The 18,919-nt window shown below is 38.7% G+C and overlaps 1 protein-coding gene across 1 annotated transcript in view; it reads left to right on the forward strand.

The window, feature by feature from the left end:
- Rfx6 (regulatory factor X6) overlaps positions 1-15,188 on the forward strand; it is a 48,338-nt gene extending 33,150 nt beyond the window's left edge. The window contains exons 11-19 of the mRNA XM_005073285.4: positions 1,142-1,301; positions 2,746-2,890; positions 3,620-3,729; positions 5,126-5,243; positions 6,640-6,762; positions 7,386-7,592; positions 10,048-10,560; positions 11,399-11,611; positions 14,302-15,188. Of these exons, the coding sequence (XP_005073342.1) occupies positions 1,142-1,301; positions 2,746-2,890; positions 3,620-3,729; positions 5,126-5,243; positions 6,640-6,762; positions 7,386-7,592; positions 10,048-10,560; positions 11,399-11,611; positions 14,302-14,477 (1,765 nt within the window). The 3' untranslated portion in view covers positions 14,478-15,188. The remainder of the gene's footprint in view (positions 1-1,141; positions 1,302-2,745; positions 2,891-3,619; positions 3,730-5,125; positions 5,244-6,639; positions 6,763-7,385; positions 7,593-10,047; positions 10,561-11,398; positions 11,612-14,301) is intronic.
- The last annotated feature ends 3,731 nt before the right edge of the window (positions 15,189-18,919 follow it).

The following is an 18,919-nucleotide window of genomic DNA, read 5'->3' on the forward strand; positions in this document are numbered from 1 at the left end:
TGGTCAATAGTTTCTTTTAATTATCCCTGGTGCTAATCTGTACTGTGAATCAGTTATACATGACAATTCTGTGTCACAATCCCAGTGGCTATGCTTAGTTAGTGGCAAGACGCTAATTATGTCACTATTTAAAACAACAGTAACATCTGAGTTTTATTCAATTGTATTTTTTCAAAATAGTTTTGACTATGCACAGCTGAAATACTGAAAGTACAATCTTAACATTGTAGCAGTTCCTCTGAGAATATTTCCACATCAGTATGCACTCTCCTTTTAAGAGAAGGCATACATTCCCATTATCCAGAGGGAACTGTACTTTATTTAATCAACTCATTGTCACTGAATGATGTAAACGTTTATTCAAGAGTAGATATTATCATCCAAAAATTGCCAAATGAGGAAGTTGGAAGTGAAGTTTGTTTAATGTTCCAGAGGCAGCTAAGCCCCAGAATTTGACCCCAAACTTTGTCTTTTCCTTATGTTTTATCACTTCTTCTCATATACAAACAACATAAACTACACTTAGACTGCTACTGTGAAACAAATATGAAAAATTTTCAGTTTTAAAGATTTATATGTTCTTATACACACCCTGCCATAGTTTGCAATTTTAAGTTGACTCTATAAGTAGTACATTTTTGATTATCTGATATATAAAATTATACTTGGACTATAAGAAAATACTAATATAATAAAATGAATTAAATATATAAAATGTTATAATGTCAATGTAGTATCATCAAAGGATTCAAAATTATGAAACCAAGGCCAGCACATTTTTCCAAGAAATGTATTTCACAGAAAATAGTAAGTTATGAGTTAATGATAATAAGGCACCTATTGATCACTACTTTTATACTAGGATCCAACAAGGGCATTTTCCACAAGTTATTTCATGTAATTCTCAAAATAATCCCATATCCAGATACTATTCTTGGTCCCATTTAGTAGATGAGGAAACTGGAGTTTGAGGAAACTGAGCATTTTTTATTAAGATCACATAGAGCAGATCCAGGCTAAGTCTGATGGCCTTCAAATTCATGCTTTTAGAAGTGTTGTCCAACAGGACCCATCCATTGAAATGTAGATATCCAATATGTTTTTGAACAATGTAGCACCTAACCCAGAGTTTTCTTTGTAGCTTGCTAGCAGACATAAGAAATTTTGCTAAAAATTGGGAACAGTGGGTTGTTTCATCCTTGGAAAACTTGCCAGAAGCCCTAACTGACAAGAAAATTCCCATTGTGCGAAGATTTGTGTCATCTCTGAAGCGACAGACGTCTTTCTTACATCTTGCTCAGGTATGGGGTCCCCTGAGAATATGAGTCACCCAAACCAAAGGACCCCTCCAGTTAAGGACCGTTCACAATGTGAAGGAAGCAGAGCATGCCACATCAAGAGGGAGTGTGTAACCTAGGGCAAATACTAGACCCAAGAGAGGATACATAGCTATAGAATTGTGTCTGCGTGTCTATTTATTCCAGCTGTACAGAACGAGTACTAATATCTTACTTTTGAAAACAGACAATGCCCATGAAACATGATGCATATACTGTAAGAAGTTGGCTGGAGAGCATTCTGAAATTCCCTGCACTAATTTTGCAATATTGCTGGGATTCTAATTTATTTCAAAATAAAAAGTAATGTCACTGCGATGTCAAAAGCAAGATTCCAACCTGTTGTGAGGAGTGAGACTGTGTTCTTCATTTTACACATTTACCTTTTAAATTGTGTGTGTGTGTGTCTGTGTCTGTGTACGTGTATACGAGTACAGGAGAAGTAAGGATGTGTGGTTCCTTTTTCACATGTATCTTTTAAATTGAGTGTGTGTATCTGTGTCTGTGCACATGAGTACAGGTGTCTGCAGAGGCCAGAGGCATTGGATCCTCCAGAACTGGTGTTACAGGTGGCTGTGATTGACTGACATAGGCACTGGGAATCGAACCCTCTGGTAGAGCAGTAGGTGGTCTTTCCCTCTGAGTCATCTTTCTAGGCCGACTTGCAATATTTAATGTTATTAAACCTCCAGGCCATCTATACTTAAAACTGCTACTGACAGTCACTGTCAAATATAGAGCAGCAAAGTAATTCATAGGTATGAATACCACATACAATTGTCACTGTCACTATAATTGTTGCCTTTATGAAAGTGTTCAGTGTCCCGAATTTTTAAAAAAGAAATAAACTAGCTAGATAAGTCCAGAAAAGAAATATAACATTTAAAATGTTATTTTAAGTTAACATTTAAATTTAGTCATCCTTGCTTTGTGATGATGTGTCAAAAATATTATTTTCATTTTCTAAGTTTCAAATGAAATTTTAAATCTATCTCAAAGATGATCACGAGTTTCAGTTATTGCTTTTAATTTTGAAATGAAGAAAAACTTTGAGCAGAGGAGATAATTCAGTCAATCAAATATTTTCCACACAAACATGAGGATTAGCACCCACACAAGAGCCAGGCATGGCAACAGCTTATGCCTATAAAGCCAGGGCAAAGAAGACAGAGAGATGAGGGTCCCTGGGGCTTCCTGGACAGTCAGTCTAGTTGAATCTGTGGTTTCAGATCTGATGAGAGGCTCTTGTGTGGGAGAGAAATCAAGGAAGACACCTAATATAAACCTTTTGCCTCCATAGAGATACGTGCATACAAATAACACACAAGCATATATTTACACACAGATAAACAACTTTTATCAGGGCTAAAGACTCATAGTTGAGACACTTGTCTTTGTCTACGTGCAGATTGCCAGACCAGCTCTCTTTGACCAGCATGTGGTGAATTCCATGGTGTCTGATATTGAAAAGGTTGACTTAAATAGTATCGGATCTCAGGCGCTTCTCACCATTCCCAGCAATACAGACACGGAATCTGACATCTACAGTGAACGTGAGTCTGTTTAGCAAACAGCAGAATCTCCTAACTTTGACGCTATCAAATTCTTGGTTGGTAACTTAACTGACAGACAGGGAGGCTGTGTCGTTGATTGTAGGACATTTATTAGCATCATTGGCCTCTGTGCACGCATACACTTATGGTATAAACCTATATCTCAGTATATCCCAAGACAGATATACTGATGACTACCCTTAGCATTTTTGTTAGTATTATCAGGATGAGAAGTTAATTCATTTCACATGTTCATCCATCTCCCTTTCCACTTTATGTCATAAAATTTCTTTCTTTCTTTCTTTCTTTTTTTTTTGATTTTTTGGTTTCTTTCTCTGTATTGTTTTGGAGGCTGTCCTGAAAGTCGCTCTGTAGACCAGGCTGGCCTCGAACTCACAGAGATTTGCCTGCCTCAGCCTCCTGGGATTAAAGGCGTGTACCACCAATGCCTGGCTCATAAAATTTCTAATGATTTATAGCTCAAAGTTTTATCTTGAGTTCAAAGTAGTTGTGATATATTTTAATATTTAGTTACCGCATGCTAATTATTTATAATGACAAGTTTTATTATGAGATTTCATACATGTATATAATGTATTTTGATTAGATTTATCCTTAATTACCCTTCTTCTCTCTCTCACTCCCACCGATCCCCTTCCTCTTCCCAACTATTGTTTGTTCTCTCTCTGCTCTTCCCTTCTTCTCTTGCTCCTCCTTTTGACATGGTAGATGACTCTATCACTGTGTTCCAAGAACTCAAGGATCTCCTTAAGAAGAATGCTACGGTGGAAGCATTTATTGAATGGTTGGATACTGTGGTAGAACAGAGAGTTATTAAGGTATTTTATGAATAATTCAGAAACTGTTTTAAGAAAAACTCCTGAACTGGCTATAATTTTTTGGTTGGTGTGGGAAAGGTCCAGACTGTGTATTTTAAAACCATGTTTTGTGTATTTGGGATAACAGGGAGATGGGGCCAGCCTAGGTGACACTCAACAGATGAATGGGTAGTGAAGGTGTGGTCCCTATCCACAGTGGGATTCTTTTCATTTGTTACAAAAGATGAAATTTGCTGGAAAGTGGCTGTATCTGGGAAGTACAGTATTAAGTGAGGTGAATCAAGCCCCTAAAGACAAAACCACATACATGTTCTTCCACACGCATGAGCCTGACATGGAGCCTGAAAGCGCATACGCACTATGTTGTGACTGTGGGTAAAGGCAAGAAAGGGTCAAAGCAGGTGATAAGAAAGGATGGGGTGGGAAAAGGCCACATGTGACATGAAAGAGGCGGAAGACCTGGGTGGGATTACGGGGAGTCTAATCATAGCAGTAGAGGGTGAGGGGATGAGGAGGAAACTTAAAAGTGCTTTGAAAAGTTTTTAAACCCTATAAAATCAAATGTCCCAAATACTAAAATTAGAAATACAACCAGTTTGAAGGCACTGAACACATAGTTCTGTTTCTTCTCTAAAGGCTATATATAGAGTACTATTTTTTTCCTCTATCAATTTATAAGGTTACCTGAACAATACCATTAGATAAACTTAGAAACTGAAAAGATTTGATTCTTCTCAAAAAAGCAAATTTTCTCAATATTGACTGGAACTGTGATTTTTTTATGCACTTGAAATTCTGATGCTGAAAGGTCACAATTTTCCATTTTCTATTTGGTTTCTTCAAGTCTTTCGGTTAACCTTCAAGTCATCCATCATGCAGAAAGACACTGAGAACAAATATGTCCCTCGCTAGCTGGTGAGAGCCACTCCATAGCAAGGAAACGGGCTATAGTCTGGGGACTTTTTGTTCTGGAAGGAAAACAGACTCTCGTTCAGGACCAGAGAAGTCTGTTAATCATTTACAGAAAAGTACAGCCCTCACTTCATACATTACCTTTTGTCCTCTTAAAGCTTTATCAAAAAACAATTGAAGATAAAAATGCCTGTAAATTATTTCATTTTACAGTCTAATTCTAATAGGAAGCGAAGCTATAAAAAATAAAGATGTAGTGTCTTTAAAATGACAAAACAAAGCAAAACAAAACAAACAAACAAACAAAAAACCCAACCATGGGCTAAAGTTAAAAATCCCTGGACAAATCACTTAATTTGATGAAATAAGTACAGAGCCAGGCTATCGGCTTGTCAGTCCCTTTATCTGTCTATTCATCTGAACAGGGCGCATGTTCAGTGAGATGGCAGATTTCAAAGCTTCATTTTACTCTTTTCACTTTTAGACAAGCAAACAAAATGGGAGATCTCTGAAGAAGAGAGCTCAAGACTTCCTGCTAAAGTGGAGCTTTTTCGGCGCCCGTGTAATGCACAACCTTACCTTGAACAACGCATCGAGTTTTGGTATTTAGTGTGCTTTAATAATGATGTGTCTCTGAATGATCTCACCCATTCTTCAGTTCACACATTTTCAACACCTTAGTGCTCATTTTCCCTTCTAAAAACGCATCTGAACATCAACCAAGTTGAGAACGTTAGTTATAAGCTACAGTTCGGGAATCAGTCCTTATGCAGTGTCAAGTCCTAGCATTGTTTCTCTCCTTGAGGCATTACCTAAGCCAGTCTGAGGAAGAGTCCTTTCATAAGGACTCTTATGTTAGACGAGATGATGTGAATGAAAACACTTTTCCCCATGTGTAGACGTACTTGTATAGATTTTCTGCATAAAACAAACAAATAGAAACAATAACGGAGGCACTATTCCCCAGAGGCACTACTCATTGTGTAACATGGCTGCCTCTTCTTCTTTCTCTGGTATCCACTTAGCTACAGTTGAAGAACCAATATGTAAATAAGAAGGCACAGGCTCCTAAGTTTCTGAACTGTCTTGCCTGATCTTTAAAACTGCAACATAAATTGGGTTGTCAGCTGTTTTCAAAATTTGGGTATCTTCTTTGCCCTAAACTTTCCAAGCTTGCTAAATTTTAGTTATAATGATAAACTTATAGACAGTGAATTGGATTTTAAGGATTTTTCATATTACAAAACAGGTTAAGAGTCAACTAAAGTTTGGAATTAAAGTCAAATAATGTGTTGCAAGGTCAAAAACAATAGTCTATTGTTTAAAATAGTTTTCCTTATATTTCAAGTTTCTTAAAACACACAGCACTAAAACCTAACTTTATTATGAAGAAAACACTTTTGTTAGGAAAGCCGCTGAATGATTAAAAGAAGATTAAAGTTTCCAGGTCTACCTTTCACATGAAAATTGCTCATTTGCTTTTATTTTTTTAAATCAAACATGGTTCAGGCTAGAAAGACATCTTATTTGATAAAATTTTCAGACAGCGTTGGCCATCGTCTAATTATTTAGTACAAAGTAAACAGAAGTCAAGCCGAAGAGAGCTCATTCTCCCCAGTTGAAGCTTATCGTACCCGGTGTGTGCCCTCTTGAAGCATAAAGCCGGGCTCACTTTCATCCACATTTCCCTTTGATGTAATTAGTGGCCCAAGGGCCGGCAGGACAGTGCATACAGGGAGCTGAGCAGGAGCTGCACAGAAAGATTAGAGCCCCGAGTTAGACATGTTGGTCTCAGCAGGTCATTCAAAGTCCAACACGTATTTGTTTATTTCAGTTGTTCCTTGTAAAGTGTGGTGAGATGGTCACAAAGATAAGCTTTCTCTTTCCTTTTCTCTCCCTCCCCCTTTCCGCCTCCTTCCCCCTTCTCTTTCTTTCTCCCCATTTTCTCTCTCCTTCCCTCCTTTTCTCTCTATACACACCCCCTCTTCTATAAATAAGGGTCTTTCCACTTGATCCGGATGCTTCTGGATGAATACATTCTCCTGGCCATGGAGACTCAATTTAATAACGACAAGGAGCAGGAGCTACAGAATTTATTGGACAAGTATATGAAGAACTCAGGTAACTTAAGCAGCTGTTATACCTCACATATTTATTTGTTAAACCTAAGTTTAAGTACTTGCAGGCACACAAGGGGGTTCATATAGTCTCACTTTTCCTCTCAGTTCAGCACCATTAGCATCAAACCTGGACACCGATGGAGTACTCTTTCCCCTCCATTTAGACACAGCAGTGAAAGTTCCTCAATGGAAAATGGACGTTTAAACAACGTGCTTAATTTCTGAGACTTTAGATGAAGTTAAGGAAGCGCCTGCCCTTCCCTGCCCCACCACAATCGATGTAATTCAAAAGAATACATGTAGCAATGCCAGGTAGAAATACAACAGGAGATCAGAGAAGGAAGGATAGCCTGCCTCAGGTGAAAAGCCTGCATTTTGAAGCCTGTTTAGCCCAGAATGGATTGTTTAGTACCCTTCAGAACATGCCCGCCCACAAATACTCAACCAACAAACCCAGCGCTGTAAATATCAAAGCCTTCCAGCCTGTTTCCTGTGGAAAATACCATGCAGGAGTTTCCGGATTCATTACTCAACCAAGATCCACTTTCAATGTCTTTTGCTAGGGCTTGTCAACCAAGAGTATTTCGTAACCCCATCTTTGTCGATTTAAAATAACATTTGCAGACGCAAGTAAAGCTACCTTCATGGCTTCCCCGAGCTCGTGCTTTCTGGCCAACCGTAATAAGGGCAGCCCGCTTTCCAGTGACACTGTGAAGAATGAACGCCACATGGAGACATCCTACGTCCCATTGCCTTCCAGCCAGCCTGGAACCGTACCTCCTGCTCTGCACCCGTTCCCAGATGAGAACCCTGAGAACATGCCACTCACAGGTATGCCCAGAAGCAAGAAAGCACACCTACATTTTCCAGCCCATCTAATTGGACCCATTCCTTCATTTCTCTTAATGCTCCCAACCCTAGGAATGCCAAGGAGAAAAACATCTTATATTATAAAAGAAAAAATAACACACCTTTTTTTACAAGTATGAGTTAATATTTCTGACTTTTTTTCAATTACTGTTTATATTTATACCATTACTCGTGGGATTATCATACACTGACAGTAACTCGCATCAGAAGTGTGAATAGGTCTCTTCATTTAATAGAAGAACACCTATCTTATATATGCATCAAATCTTTAAGTTACTTACAAGATAAAGTATGAACATCTTTCCAGGTATAGTGGCACACTTCTGTAATCAGCATTCCAGGGACTGAGGTAAGAAGGTCATGCAGTCAATCTGGGCTGGGTGGTATACCAAAACCCTGCCTTTCTCTTTCTTCTCTTTTCGACACCAAATTATTTACTTCATAAAAAAATACAGTAGTGCATTGAACTTCAAATTAAAATCTCTTACTGTATATAAACTATTAACACATAAAGAACATTTCAATTGATAGGCTTTTCAGATTCTTGTCCTATTTTTTAGACATAAATTCTTTATTGATTCTTTGTGAATTTCACATCATGTACCCCAACTCTACTTATCTCCCAGTCTCCCTATCTGACTCTCACCCTTGAAAAGTCCTCTGAAAAAAGGAATTAAAAAAAACCTCTCTTTGAATGCCTTATTTATTTCTCATAACAGTCCTGGAAGATGAGTACTGTTATTGGCATGATTGCATTTAAAAGCATGGGACTGATCAAGACCCCCTGAATGTGGGTGTCAGTGAGGAGGCCTAGGTAATCTATTGAGCCTTGGGCAGTAGATCAGTATTCATCCCGAGTATACACATGGACTTTGGACTCCCATCCAACAATGTGAGGTGCACTGTTACCCTGAACTCTGGGGAAGGGTCTAGGCCCTGCCCTGTATGAAATGACAGCCTATGGACACCCCCATGGAGGGCCTCACCCTCCCTGGGGAAATGAGGAGATATTGGGAGGGTTGGGGGGAGAGCACAGGAGGAGGGGAGGGAAAGGGAGAGGGACCTGGAACTGACTTGTGAAGCAACCTTGTTTCTAATCTAAATTTAAACTGAAAAATAAATAATAAGAAGAAATAAAAAATAAATAAATAAAAAGAAAAAAAGCCCTCTTTGCTCCCACTCCTCTTTCCTCCCCGCCTCTCCAATACCTCTCCATTCATCTTGGTGGCACTGGGAGCTGCAGTGTGTCACACAGTGTACCTTTTGCCCAATCAGCCTTACTTGCGAATGTTCTTGCAATGAGTCCTTGGTCTTTTACAAGGCCTCTGGTTTCTACTACTCCATATCACCAGGCCTCACCAAAACTCTCGGGTATCTTGCCACTACCCTGAGTCATGAAGTTCCTGTGGGTATCATTCCACAGGACCAGTCCCTTCAAATGCTTCAGAAGGATATAGATGGGGTAAGTGTTAGGGTGGGCAAACCCAAGGCCCTGGATGTCAACTGTGCCCAAAAGCCTGCCTTTAAAAACTGGGTTGTTTCTGTGATTTTGGATTTGTTGAGATTTCTCTTCCAGCCACTTTAGGACAGCTATATAATAATTTTATTCTTTGCAGCAAAATGAATTTTCAGTGATGTGAACTAGATGTCTGAGAATACTTTAAATCTGCTTATTGGATCATGGGCTTTTTTAAAAGTCCCACTTTATACATGAATTCACTGGGCATGCAGACTTTTAAGACAAGAGAGACCTTATAATGCCAGTGATTAATGATACCAAAGAAAACCTGGGAGTTGGAGACATCTAGAAATCCCAGTGCTCACGAGTTGTGTTTCTGTGATGTTTTCAGATGTCCCTGAAACAATGGGCATTGCGATGTTACTGCATTTTTTAATTGTTAAAGATCAAATAAGTTTGTTTTTTGTTATGGTTCAGTGTAGGCATCATAGTCCTTTATTTCATACTTGTGAGATCTTTTCTTTTTGTAATTAAAACTATTTTTCATCAGCCTAGTCTACAGAGATTTCCAGGACAAGCCAAGGCTACACATGGAAAACCTGTCTCAAACAACAACAACAAAACCCAAGAATTTTTTCGTACAATATACTCTGGTCATGTTCTTCTCCCTCTTCCTTCCAGCTCCTCCCAGATCTTCCCCACCTCCCCCACCCTGTGAGAAAATGAAACAATCACAGGTTTTACTCTTACCCACTCCAAGTTACCAACTGCTGTGAAACAGCTGTATTGTGAATATATGTCTACATATATATTCTCCAGCTCAGTTATTTACAGAAAGTAATAATTACTATGTTGTGACAAAGGTCACATTAATAAGTCATTTGGATACTTTTAAAGTCATGATCCCATCTGCTTACTATACCACTCATAAATGCTCTCACTCTTTTTTTTCCCCAGGTCAAATAGAGCTTTCACAGAGTACAGGCCATCTGATGACACCACCTATTTCTCCAGCCATGGCTAGCCGAGGGAGTGTCATTAACCAAGGGCCGATGGCAGGCAGACCACCAAGTGTGGGCTCGGTTCTATCAGTTCCAACACACTGCTCAACGTATCCAGAGTCAGTGTATCCTACCCTCCCTCCAGCCAACCACGACTTCTATGGGACCAACTCCAACTATCAGACTGTGTTTAGGACACAGTCTCAAGCTGCGTCAAGCCTCTATACTCACCGTGCAGAGCATGGGCGATGTGTGGCCTGGACCGAACAGCAACTTTCTAGAGACTTCTTCAGTGGCAGTTGTGCTGGGTCCCCATATAATTCCAGGCCACCTTCCAGTTATGGACCATCCACACACACACAAGAGTCACACGGCATGCAGTTTTTGAACACGGGAAGCTTCAATTTCCTGAGTAATGCCGGAGCTGGCAGCTGCCAAGGGGCACCATTGACTTCTAATTCTCCTAATGGTACATAACTTTTAATGACATTTTCCTGGCTTTTGAGAAGGCAGTGGAGCAATCTGACACTGAGTTTTACCTTTGCTGAGCTGGGTGGGGGGGGCTGGAGGGTGGGTGGGAGAACGGGAGGAGGGGAGGGAGAGGGAGCTGGGATTGACAGGTGAAGCAAGCTTGTTGCTAATTTAAATTAAAAAAACTGTTAAAAAATCACAGAATCTTAGCTCTTGTAGAATGTGTTGGCCACATCCAAATATTTTCCTTCATTCTTGTGGATTTACTACAGTTTATCATACATAACTCAAAAAAAAACCAGTCAAAACGTATGCGATATGCATAGAAATAAGGATATTCTTTCCTTTGATAATATTTTCAATGGAAACTATGTCTTTAAGAGAATTAGCAGCACATTTTAAAGACTGGCTCTAAAATCAATATTCCTTGTTTGGTTAAAAACAAAACAAAACAGAATACCTGAAGTTAAGGAAACAAAGACCTCTGAATTTATTGAACTTTTAAAAAGACTTTCTCCTAGGTGTAGGTCGGTCTTCCTCTCATGAACATAATTCTTCTGTCTTTCTTCATAGAAATGCTTTATAAATTTAGCTAAAGAAAATATGACAAAGATATGGTCAGCCTCAAAATGAATAACATGTCAGTTACCTTTTAACTCAAAAATATAATAGTAAACCATACTATATAAAAGTATGAGTACAGCTCTGAAGTTAATAATAGACACGATATTGACCACTTAATGTTTTTAGTACTATATCCAGCTATGTTGTTGCTCTTGCCTTTCCCGTGATTCATTTAGAAGTAAACAGAATAGTCTCAACCTGTTCTGTTCTAGGATACTACGGAAACAATATGAACTACTCAGAAGCTCACAGGCTCGGATCAATGGTGAACCAACATGTTTCTGTCATCAGCAGTGTTCGCTCACTGCCTCCCTACAGTGACATCCATGATCCACTTAACATTTTAGATGACGGCAGCCGGAAACAGAGCAACTCGTTTTATCCGGACACATCCTCTCCAGTTGCATGTCGGACTCCTGTAGTAGGTAAATTGTTTTCATAGTCACTGAAAGTATTTTAAGAAGTGACAAACTTCAGAGATACAGAATGACCTGGGGGAATGTCCAGGTGAATTAGGCATGCGTGGCCCTAATGTAATTTGTCATTAGATCTGAAGTCATGCTTTTGTGTTTGTGTAAAGAGTAAACTTACATTTCTCATTCTTTATATGATTAGTACACCTGATTTAAAGTCTGTTGCTCCTTCCAAAACAAGTAACTTATGTTTACTATCTATTAAAAATTTAATATAGCTTGTCAAAGGCATTCTAAGTAATAGTCAACTTTATGAGACCAGAAATGATGCATTTTCCTCTCCCCCTGGTGACTATCATGGGATTCACTAAGAAGTGCCAAGAGCTATCCTTAGACCCCATCATCTCCATTAGCATCCCATGCCACTGGGAGTGCTTACAAACATGTAAGCATATGTGTCCATGGCAACTAGCATTTTCTCATTTATTTTTGTAAAATGAGATTGAATACCCTGGGAGAAATGTTGCTATTTTTATTATTCTGTAATATGCAATTCAAGTCAAAGTGAGTGAATCACTGTACCTGCTGCGAAGTCTTCCAGCTGCTTCTTCTAACCTAAGCCTCATCTATGAAGGTACTAGATGCAGCACATAGCTGGCTGCACAGCAGGAACTTAGCAAATCAATGGAGAAGAGAGTGCAAACTAATCCAGAGACTTCAGGCATGGCTCCGGTGTCAGAACCTGTCATGTGTGAAGCCTTGGGTTGACTTCTATAGCCAAACTAACAACCTTAAATTTATACATACATTTAGTATACTTTAATTAATAAGTTATTTCTGATAGCATAGGCTTTGAAACTAAATCTATGAATACATTTAGTTTTGAAAATTAATAATGAAGTGTCACAAGGAAAGTACACATTCATCAAGTATCAGAAAGAGAGTGTTAATGCGTGTACAAGAGAACTGAAATCTTCAATGGAATTGATTTTAACACTAGTGTAAGTGAAGAGCATATTACACCCAATAGAAGCACTGGGAAAATGAAATAAATTCCATCTCTCATCACTCAGTGTACTTTTCCAATAATTCAATAGGAAGTACTTCTTCCCTTCCTGTGGCCATCACAAATGTGCTCTGAGTGGTCTAGCAGCTCATCTTCTGCTATCTGCTAATAGTCATTGCTTCTAGGTTACTCTAATGAAGCAGAAAATTCCACTTCAGGAAGTTTCCTCACCACCAGACTAAAATGTGCCGCGTTGCTATTGTTACTATTAGTTCTGTTTGCTTGTAGAGATAATGGAAGCTTTGATGGAGCAAGGCTTGGAAGTAGGGTGGATTCTAAGCTTTAGCTGTCAGAGCTGGCTCCTGAGAAGACTGCAAACTGGGTTTCAGAGTACAAGAGGAAAGGGAATAAGTGAACAAGCACTGTGGGGCCTGGGACTCATTAAGTCATTGTTAGTTATAAGCCTGATCCTTAGAGACAGAGAATGCATTGCCTTGACAATGAGAAGGTATCAAACATGCCAGAGGGATGTAGAGCTCTTGAATGTGTTAATCAAAATTTTAGAACAACTGTATATAAGATGAGGTCACTGAGGTAATCAGAGCTTGGAAGAAGTTTATGTTGGAGGGGTGGGGGAGATTAAGGCATTGAATATGCAAATCCATACATTACAAAGATAATTCTGTCATCATAGGCTTTCTCTTGTGTGAAATCTGGATATATATGTATATGTATACACACACATATATGTATATTTATATATATAGGAATACATATAATGAGAAAGTACACATTGTAATTAGTTGGGCAGGGGGAAAACCAGCTGGGAGGGGAAGGCCAGTGGGGGGTGGGAATAAATGGGAATAAGTATAAAGACCATAGTTGCTATGATAAAACTCATTACTTGAAATATTAACCTAAAACAATTTATTAAAAGATAACTTTAGTGTCTCTGAAGTGTGTAAGGTGGGATCTGGCAAAGTGGAAGCTGCTTGAGACAGGTGTCAGTAGAATTCTGAGGCAGGAGCATTGACATTGAGAGCAGGACAATCTAGAAGAAGCGCTGTGAAGATGGAATGAGGACGATCTGGACTGAAGAATCAGTTACTACAGAGCCTCTGCAATCAGAAAAAAAAGTTGCATATTTCTGTGAGCAGAAAGAAAATCAATGTGCCTTGAGCAGATAAACAAGGGAGACAGCAGAGCAAAGTAAATTTAAAAAGTCAGTTGATGGGGGATTTTATGAGTCATGGTGACTGGGTTCTGTTCCAAGAGTGTAGGAAGTCATTGTTGTCTGAAAAAAAAGAGTAGGAGGTGCTTTCACATCAGTGAGATCTTCCTAGCTCTTCTCTGTAGGGTGAGAGACTGAAACAAGGGTGAGAACACGAGGTTGCTATGTTGATCAGGAAGCAATGGTGACCGGAGGGGCAGACAGAAGGTAGAGGTAGACTGGAGACATATTTTAGTGACAGAATGATATATGATATTTAGTTTCCCTTATGAAATAATACTTGGAAAGACAACAAATGGAAAAAAATGAAGAAAACATTATTATTGTTCTGGTGAATCATGCACATTCACATTTGAGACACCTGATATGTGCTAACTGCAAAAAAAAAAAACATAAGGAGGTTCAAAGTGGTGAGTGGATCTGTGTCAGTTTGTTTTAAATTGTTGATTATATTTTCCCTCCTAGCTTCCACCTTGCAAACCCAGATTCCTTCGTCTTCATCCCAGTGTATGTATGGAACTTCCAGTCAGTATCCAGTGCAAGATAATCTGGACTCCAGTGGAGCAAGCAATAGAGAAATGGTATCCACTTTACCGCCCATCAACACTGTGTTTATGGGGACAACAGCTGGAGGCACTTAAATGAACAATGTGGAATGCAGCTGAAACTCAAAATCTCCATGGCATTGATGCTATTATCTGCCCCCAGCTGCCATGAGAGCAAAGAAGGTGGAAAGTGGAACAAAGGAGACATAGTGGCTGGATGTGTTTTTCAGATCACTGATACTTTGGACAACTCCATAGTAAATGGAGATACTTAATATTGCACACAAAGAGGCTAAAATGTGAAGTCATTATTAATGGTAACTTCAAACACTATCAAATGAAGCCAATGGAAATTTGAAGATGCAGATATTACAAAGATGTAATATTTCACTTTCTAATTTATTGAAAAAATCTCTATGTTCCTTCATCTTTGGTTTCTAAAACAAGAAAATATATCCAATGCCTTCACAATGTCTTTAATTTATTAGGCTCTTCTAATCATTGTTTACTATCACTTATTTGACAAAAAGTCAAATGTCTATGTTCTACCTCCTGTGGAAATGTTTACAAGGTCAAGATTTAAATATATGTAGCCTAGACCAAAGTGACTTGACCTTCTCTCCCTGTGCATTAGTGTGGTGATTTCTGTTACATAGCAGAGTTCCAATTCTATGTAACTGAATAGTAATGATAAACACTTTCCTTCTTTATTTAAAATGATGTGAGGAAATAAAAAAGAATGTATGGAAGCATTTTCGAAGGTGTGATTGCTCTTGGGATTGGTACTGTTCCTGAAGTATTTCAGATATGAAATGAAAGAAAAAATAAAGATGCTGCTTAAGATACTATAATTCAAGAGCAATTGTGTGACAGACTCATGCCTATACATGTTAAAAAATTAGACTTAGACTCTTTACTTTTCCTTGTAATTCAAAGTAGTTGCAAAAAAAGTACCTTGCAAAAAAAATAAATTGGGAATAAATAGGTATTCAGGGATCATCTGGATGCAAAGCCTAATTATGGGTGAACTAATGCAACTGATACAACCATCTATCTACCTATGTTTCTTTTTCTTTTTCATATGTTGTAGCTATGAGGTTCATGGATTACACTAGAAGACTTCCATTATAAAATCTGTTATAAAGAATCTGCTATAATCTTCTGATAATGAATCTCATACTTTCTGTGTAGAGAATTAGGTTAATATATTAAGCTCCAGGTACATCATAAGATTTGAAAGTACCAAATATCCATGATATATCATGCTGTGATTTGGTAAAAAAAAGTAAACTGTGGAATTGTTTCCAATAACAAATTAACAATTGCTTGTAGACTTGGGCTATTGCTACCATTTGCTTAGTAGCATGCCCACTTGGCAGCATATGCTACGATCTAAGAACAAGCAGAGAAAGTTAGCAGTATTAACAAATCATGAGAAATACAAAGCTAGATGTTCTATTCCTTCCACTAATAATATGGGTGGGACTACAAAGAAGGGTGAAACTATAAGTTTGGAATGAAATAACAGAATTAGGGAGTATTTGAACATAGCTCTTGAGAAGTAGAAAGCAAAATTTCAAGGCATGTTTAGCATTGTCAGGTGCTATGTTATATAACACGGAAAACCATAAAAATTAAGGTGACACTGTTGTACCTTGAAACAGCCTTGTGTAGAGATAAAGGGATGAGGTGAAATTAAAGTCTCAATAGTTGGGATTAAAAAAATAACATTGACTAAATGATGGTCGAGGAGCATCTAACAGCGTTCAGAGATGAGGAGAGACTGGATAGGGAAGCTTTTACCTGGGGACAGTTTGAGTACAGGTAGATGTGAGATACATAAATATAAGAGTATTTTCAAAGACACAGAGCATCCTTCAGATAAAGTGGTGTATGATTATTCTATAGGCTTACTTGCAAGGTATCCATTGGAGGTAGCTGATCAAGGTGTATACAGAAACCCAAAAGACAGGTGAGAAGCATCCTTGGGCTTCATGTGCTCCTGACTGATGCTGACTTCAAGAAGCAACACACGACTAACTTTCCGTTTATCTCAGAGAACGGGCCTGGAGTCTATGTTTTGTAGATGTGTGACAATGTTTCCCAAACCTGACTACTGGTACTCACACAAGATGTTTCTACCTTATATAACTTATACAATTACTGTACAAGATTTAGTTTAAAGTCTCTGGTCCTCAAACACTAAGTTCCAATAGAACTGTCCTTTTGTGTCATATTTCCAAATGCCTCTAGACAGGCAATACAAATCCTAAATGACTCAAAGGAGAGATGCCTTAAACCTTATGTAAGAGGAACAGGAGATCATGATGTAGCATACTTACCTACCTTTGGTTGCACTCATCATTTAAGAATTGCTCCTTTGGCAGGGAAAGAGTGAATGAGGGGGATAGAAGAGAGGTTGTGGGGGGACAGAAAGAGAGGAGGGAGGGGAAACTGCCACCAAAATGTAAAATAATTGAGAAAAGTTATTTTAAAAAAAAGAATTTCTCCTTCAAAGTTCTAAGGACTGGATGCTCATGACAATTTGAAACGTTTTTTTTGTAGGGCAAAACCTAATTAGTCTTATCAATAAAAACCTGTAGTCATATATTAGGGGATACATGCTGAAAGATCAGAGAAGCAGAGCAACCAGCCACTAGTTCTTACCTCTACTGAATCTTCCAACCAAATGGGCAATCCTGTCTCTAGGAATCCTCACACTGAGTGCAATGAGCTCCTGTCTCCTCCCGCTTTATATTCATCTCTCTGCCCAACCATATCACTCCTGTATCCACCTCCCTAGTGCCGGGATTAAAGATGTGTGATTCCCATGGGATTAAAGGTATGAGCCACCACTGCCTGGTGTTTCTCTTTTAGACTGCATCAATCTTGTGTGGTCCAGGGTGGTCTTGAACTAACAGAGATCCGCTTGCTTCTGCCTCCGGAGTGCTGGGACTAAAGGTGTGTACCACCACTGCCTGGCTAACCAGTGACTAGCTCCACTCTCTGATTTTCAGGCAAGGGGCATTTGTTAAAGTACAAACAAAATATGTGGCCTTCCCATGAACATTATGGAAGTTGTGTAGTATTCATTACAAAGAAGTAGCCATTCAAACTATTGCTTACATGAAATGCAAAATTAAGGTTATAAACCTAAGTTTTAAAATGCTGCACTTATAACTAAACTCTTAGGGTTTTTAATTTTAAATTGTACATAATTGTGGCTACTGTTAAAGACAGGTAAATATTTCAATTGATTCAGTGAATCCTTAGAATAATTTTAAGATCAAGAACATATTCTATGGCTACCAAAACAAACAAACAAACAACAACAACAACAAAAAAAAAACACACAGAGAGCTGTGTCTTCTATACTGAATCACAGATCAGAAGAGAGCTGGTTTATTCTCTTTTCTCTGGGTAGTTTTGCATTAGGAAAAATCAGCGATCTCGCTAGTTATATGCTCACAAGAATATTTTCCAATAAAATTTGGGAGCTTTTGAACTTTAAAGACAAGTTCCAGTGACAGTTGCAATGACAGCCCGCTTTAAGAAAGGAGACTCCAGGAGACGCTGAAAGCCCCACCCAACGAGAATCACAGAAGTAGGATTGTCACTGCGTTTTAAGGTGCGATGAACATCTACTGCTGACATAAGGGCTACAAATATCTGGTGATGTGTGGGATAGTTTTACACATCGGGGCTGTCCTACTTCAAAAACCAGGGACATTTCTGTAGATGAAGGAAAGCAGAGCAGTAGGCTGTTGGATTATTGCCCCCAAACTTTGCCCAGTGGATTTTTATATTAGACAGCCTCTGACCAACTCAAGAATCTCCTTAGGAAAGATGACTATAAGAACATAGTCCAAGAAACAAGCCTGCGGAGGCAGAGTGGAGGAAGAGTCTAATCTCTGAAAGAGGCTCCAGTAGGCAGCAATTGGTGGACTCTTCCAATGGGACACTGATAGGACAGGTCTCTAGACCTGACACAGAACAATGGGACATCACTTTATGTCATCCTGGCCAATGTGGTACAATGGCCAGTGCTCCTGGGTCCATGGCATTTGTCCTCCAAGCCCTTGCTGGATGCATTCTCTATTTAGAATACAGCTGCCCCAGTGGTCCTTTCTGTCTCCTACAGTGTGTAAGCCTTCTGCAGCTAAAGTTGATTAGCAGTGAATTTTAGGCTAATACACTTTATTTTTGATGAACTGAATCTGTTCTCACACAAATACAATCCACAACAATAGGATAAACAAATGTTCTTATGCTTTTTATAATTTAAGTTTATTCTTAACTGATAACACAAAAAGATGAAAGCTGGAGACATTAAAGGGATACAACATGATAAGGTCTCTTTACATACATATTATTTACCAACCTCAGTCTAAAGATACATACATACATACATACATACATACATACATACATATATATATGTAAGAACTTTCACCTGAGTACTGGGGATTGAACTCAGGGCCCAAGCACATGTGAAGCAAGAGCTCTCCTACTAGGCTACATCTCTAATATTTCTTCCA

The sequence above is a fragment of the Mesocricetus auratus genome, unplaced genomic scaffold (genome assembly GCF_017639785.1).
Source record: "Mesocricetus auratus isolate SY011 unplaced genomic scaffold, BCM_Maur_2.0 Super-Scaffold_100018, whole genome shotgun sequence".
Taxonomy (NCBI): Eukaryota; Metazoa; Chordata; class Mammalia; order Rodentia; family Cricetidae; genus Mesocricetus; species Mesocricetus auratus.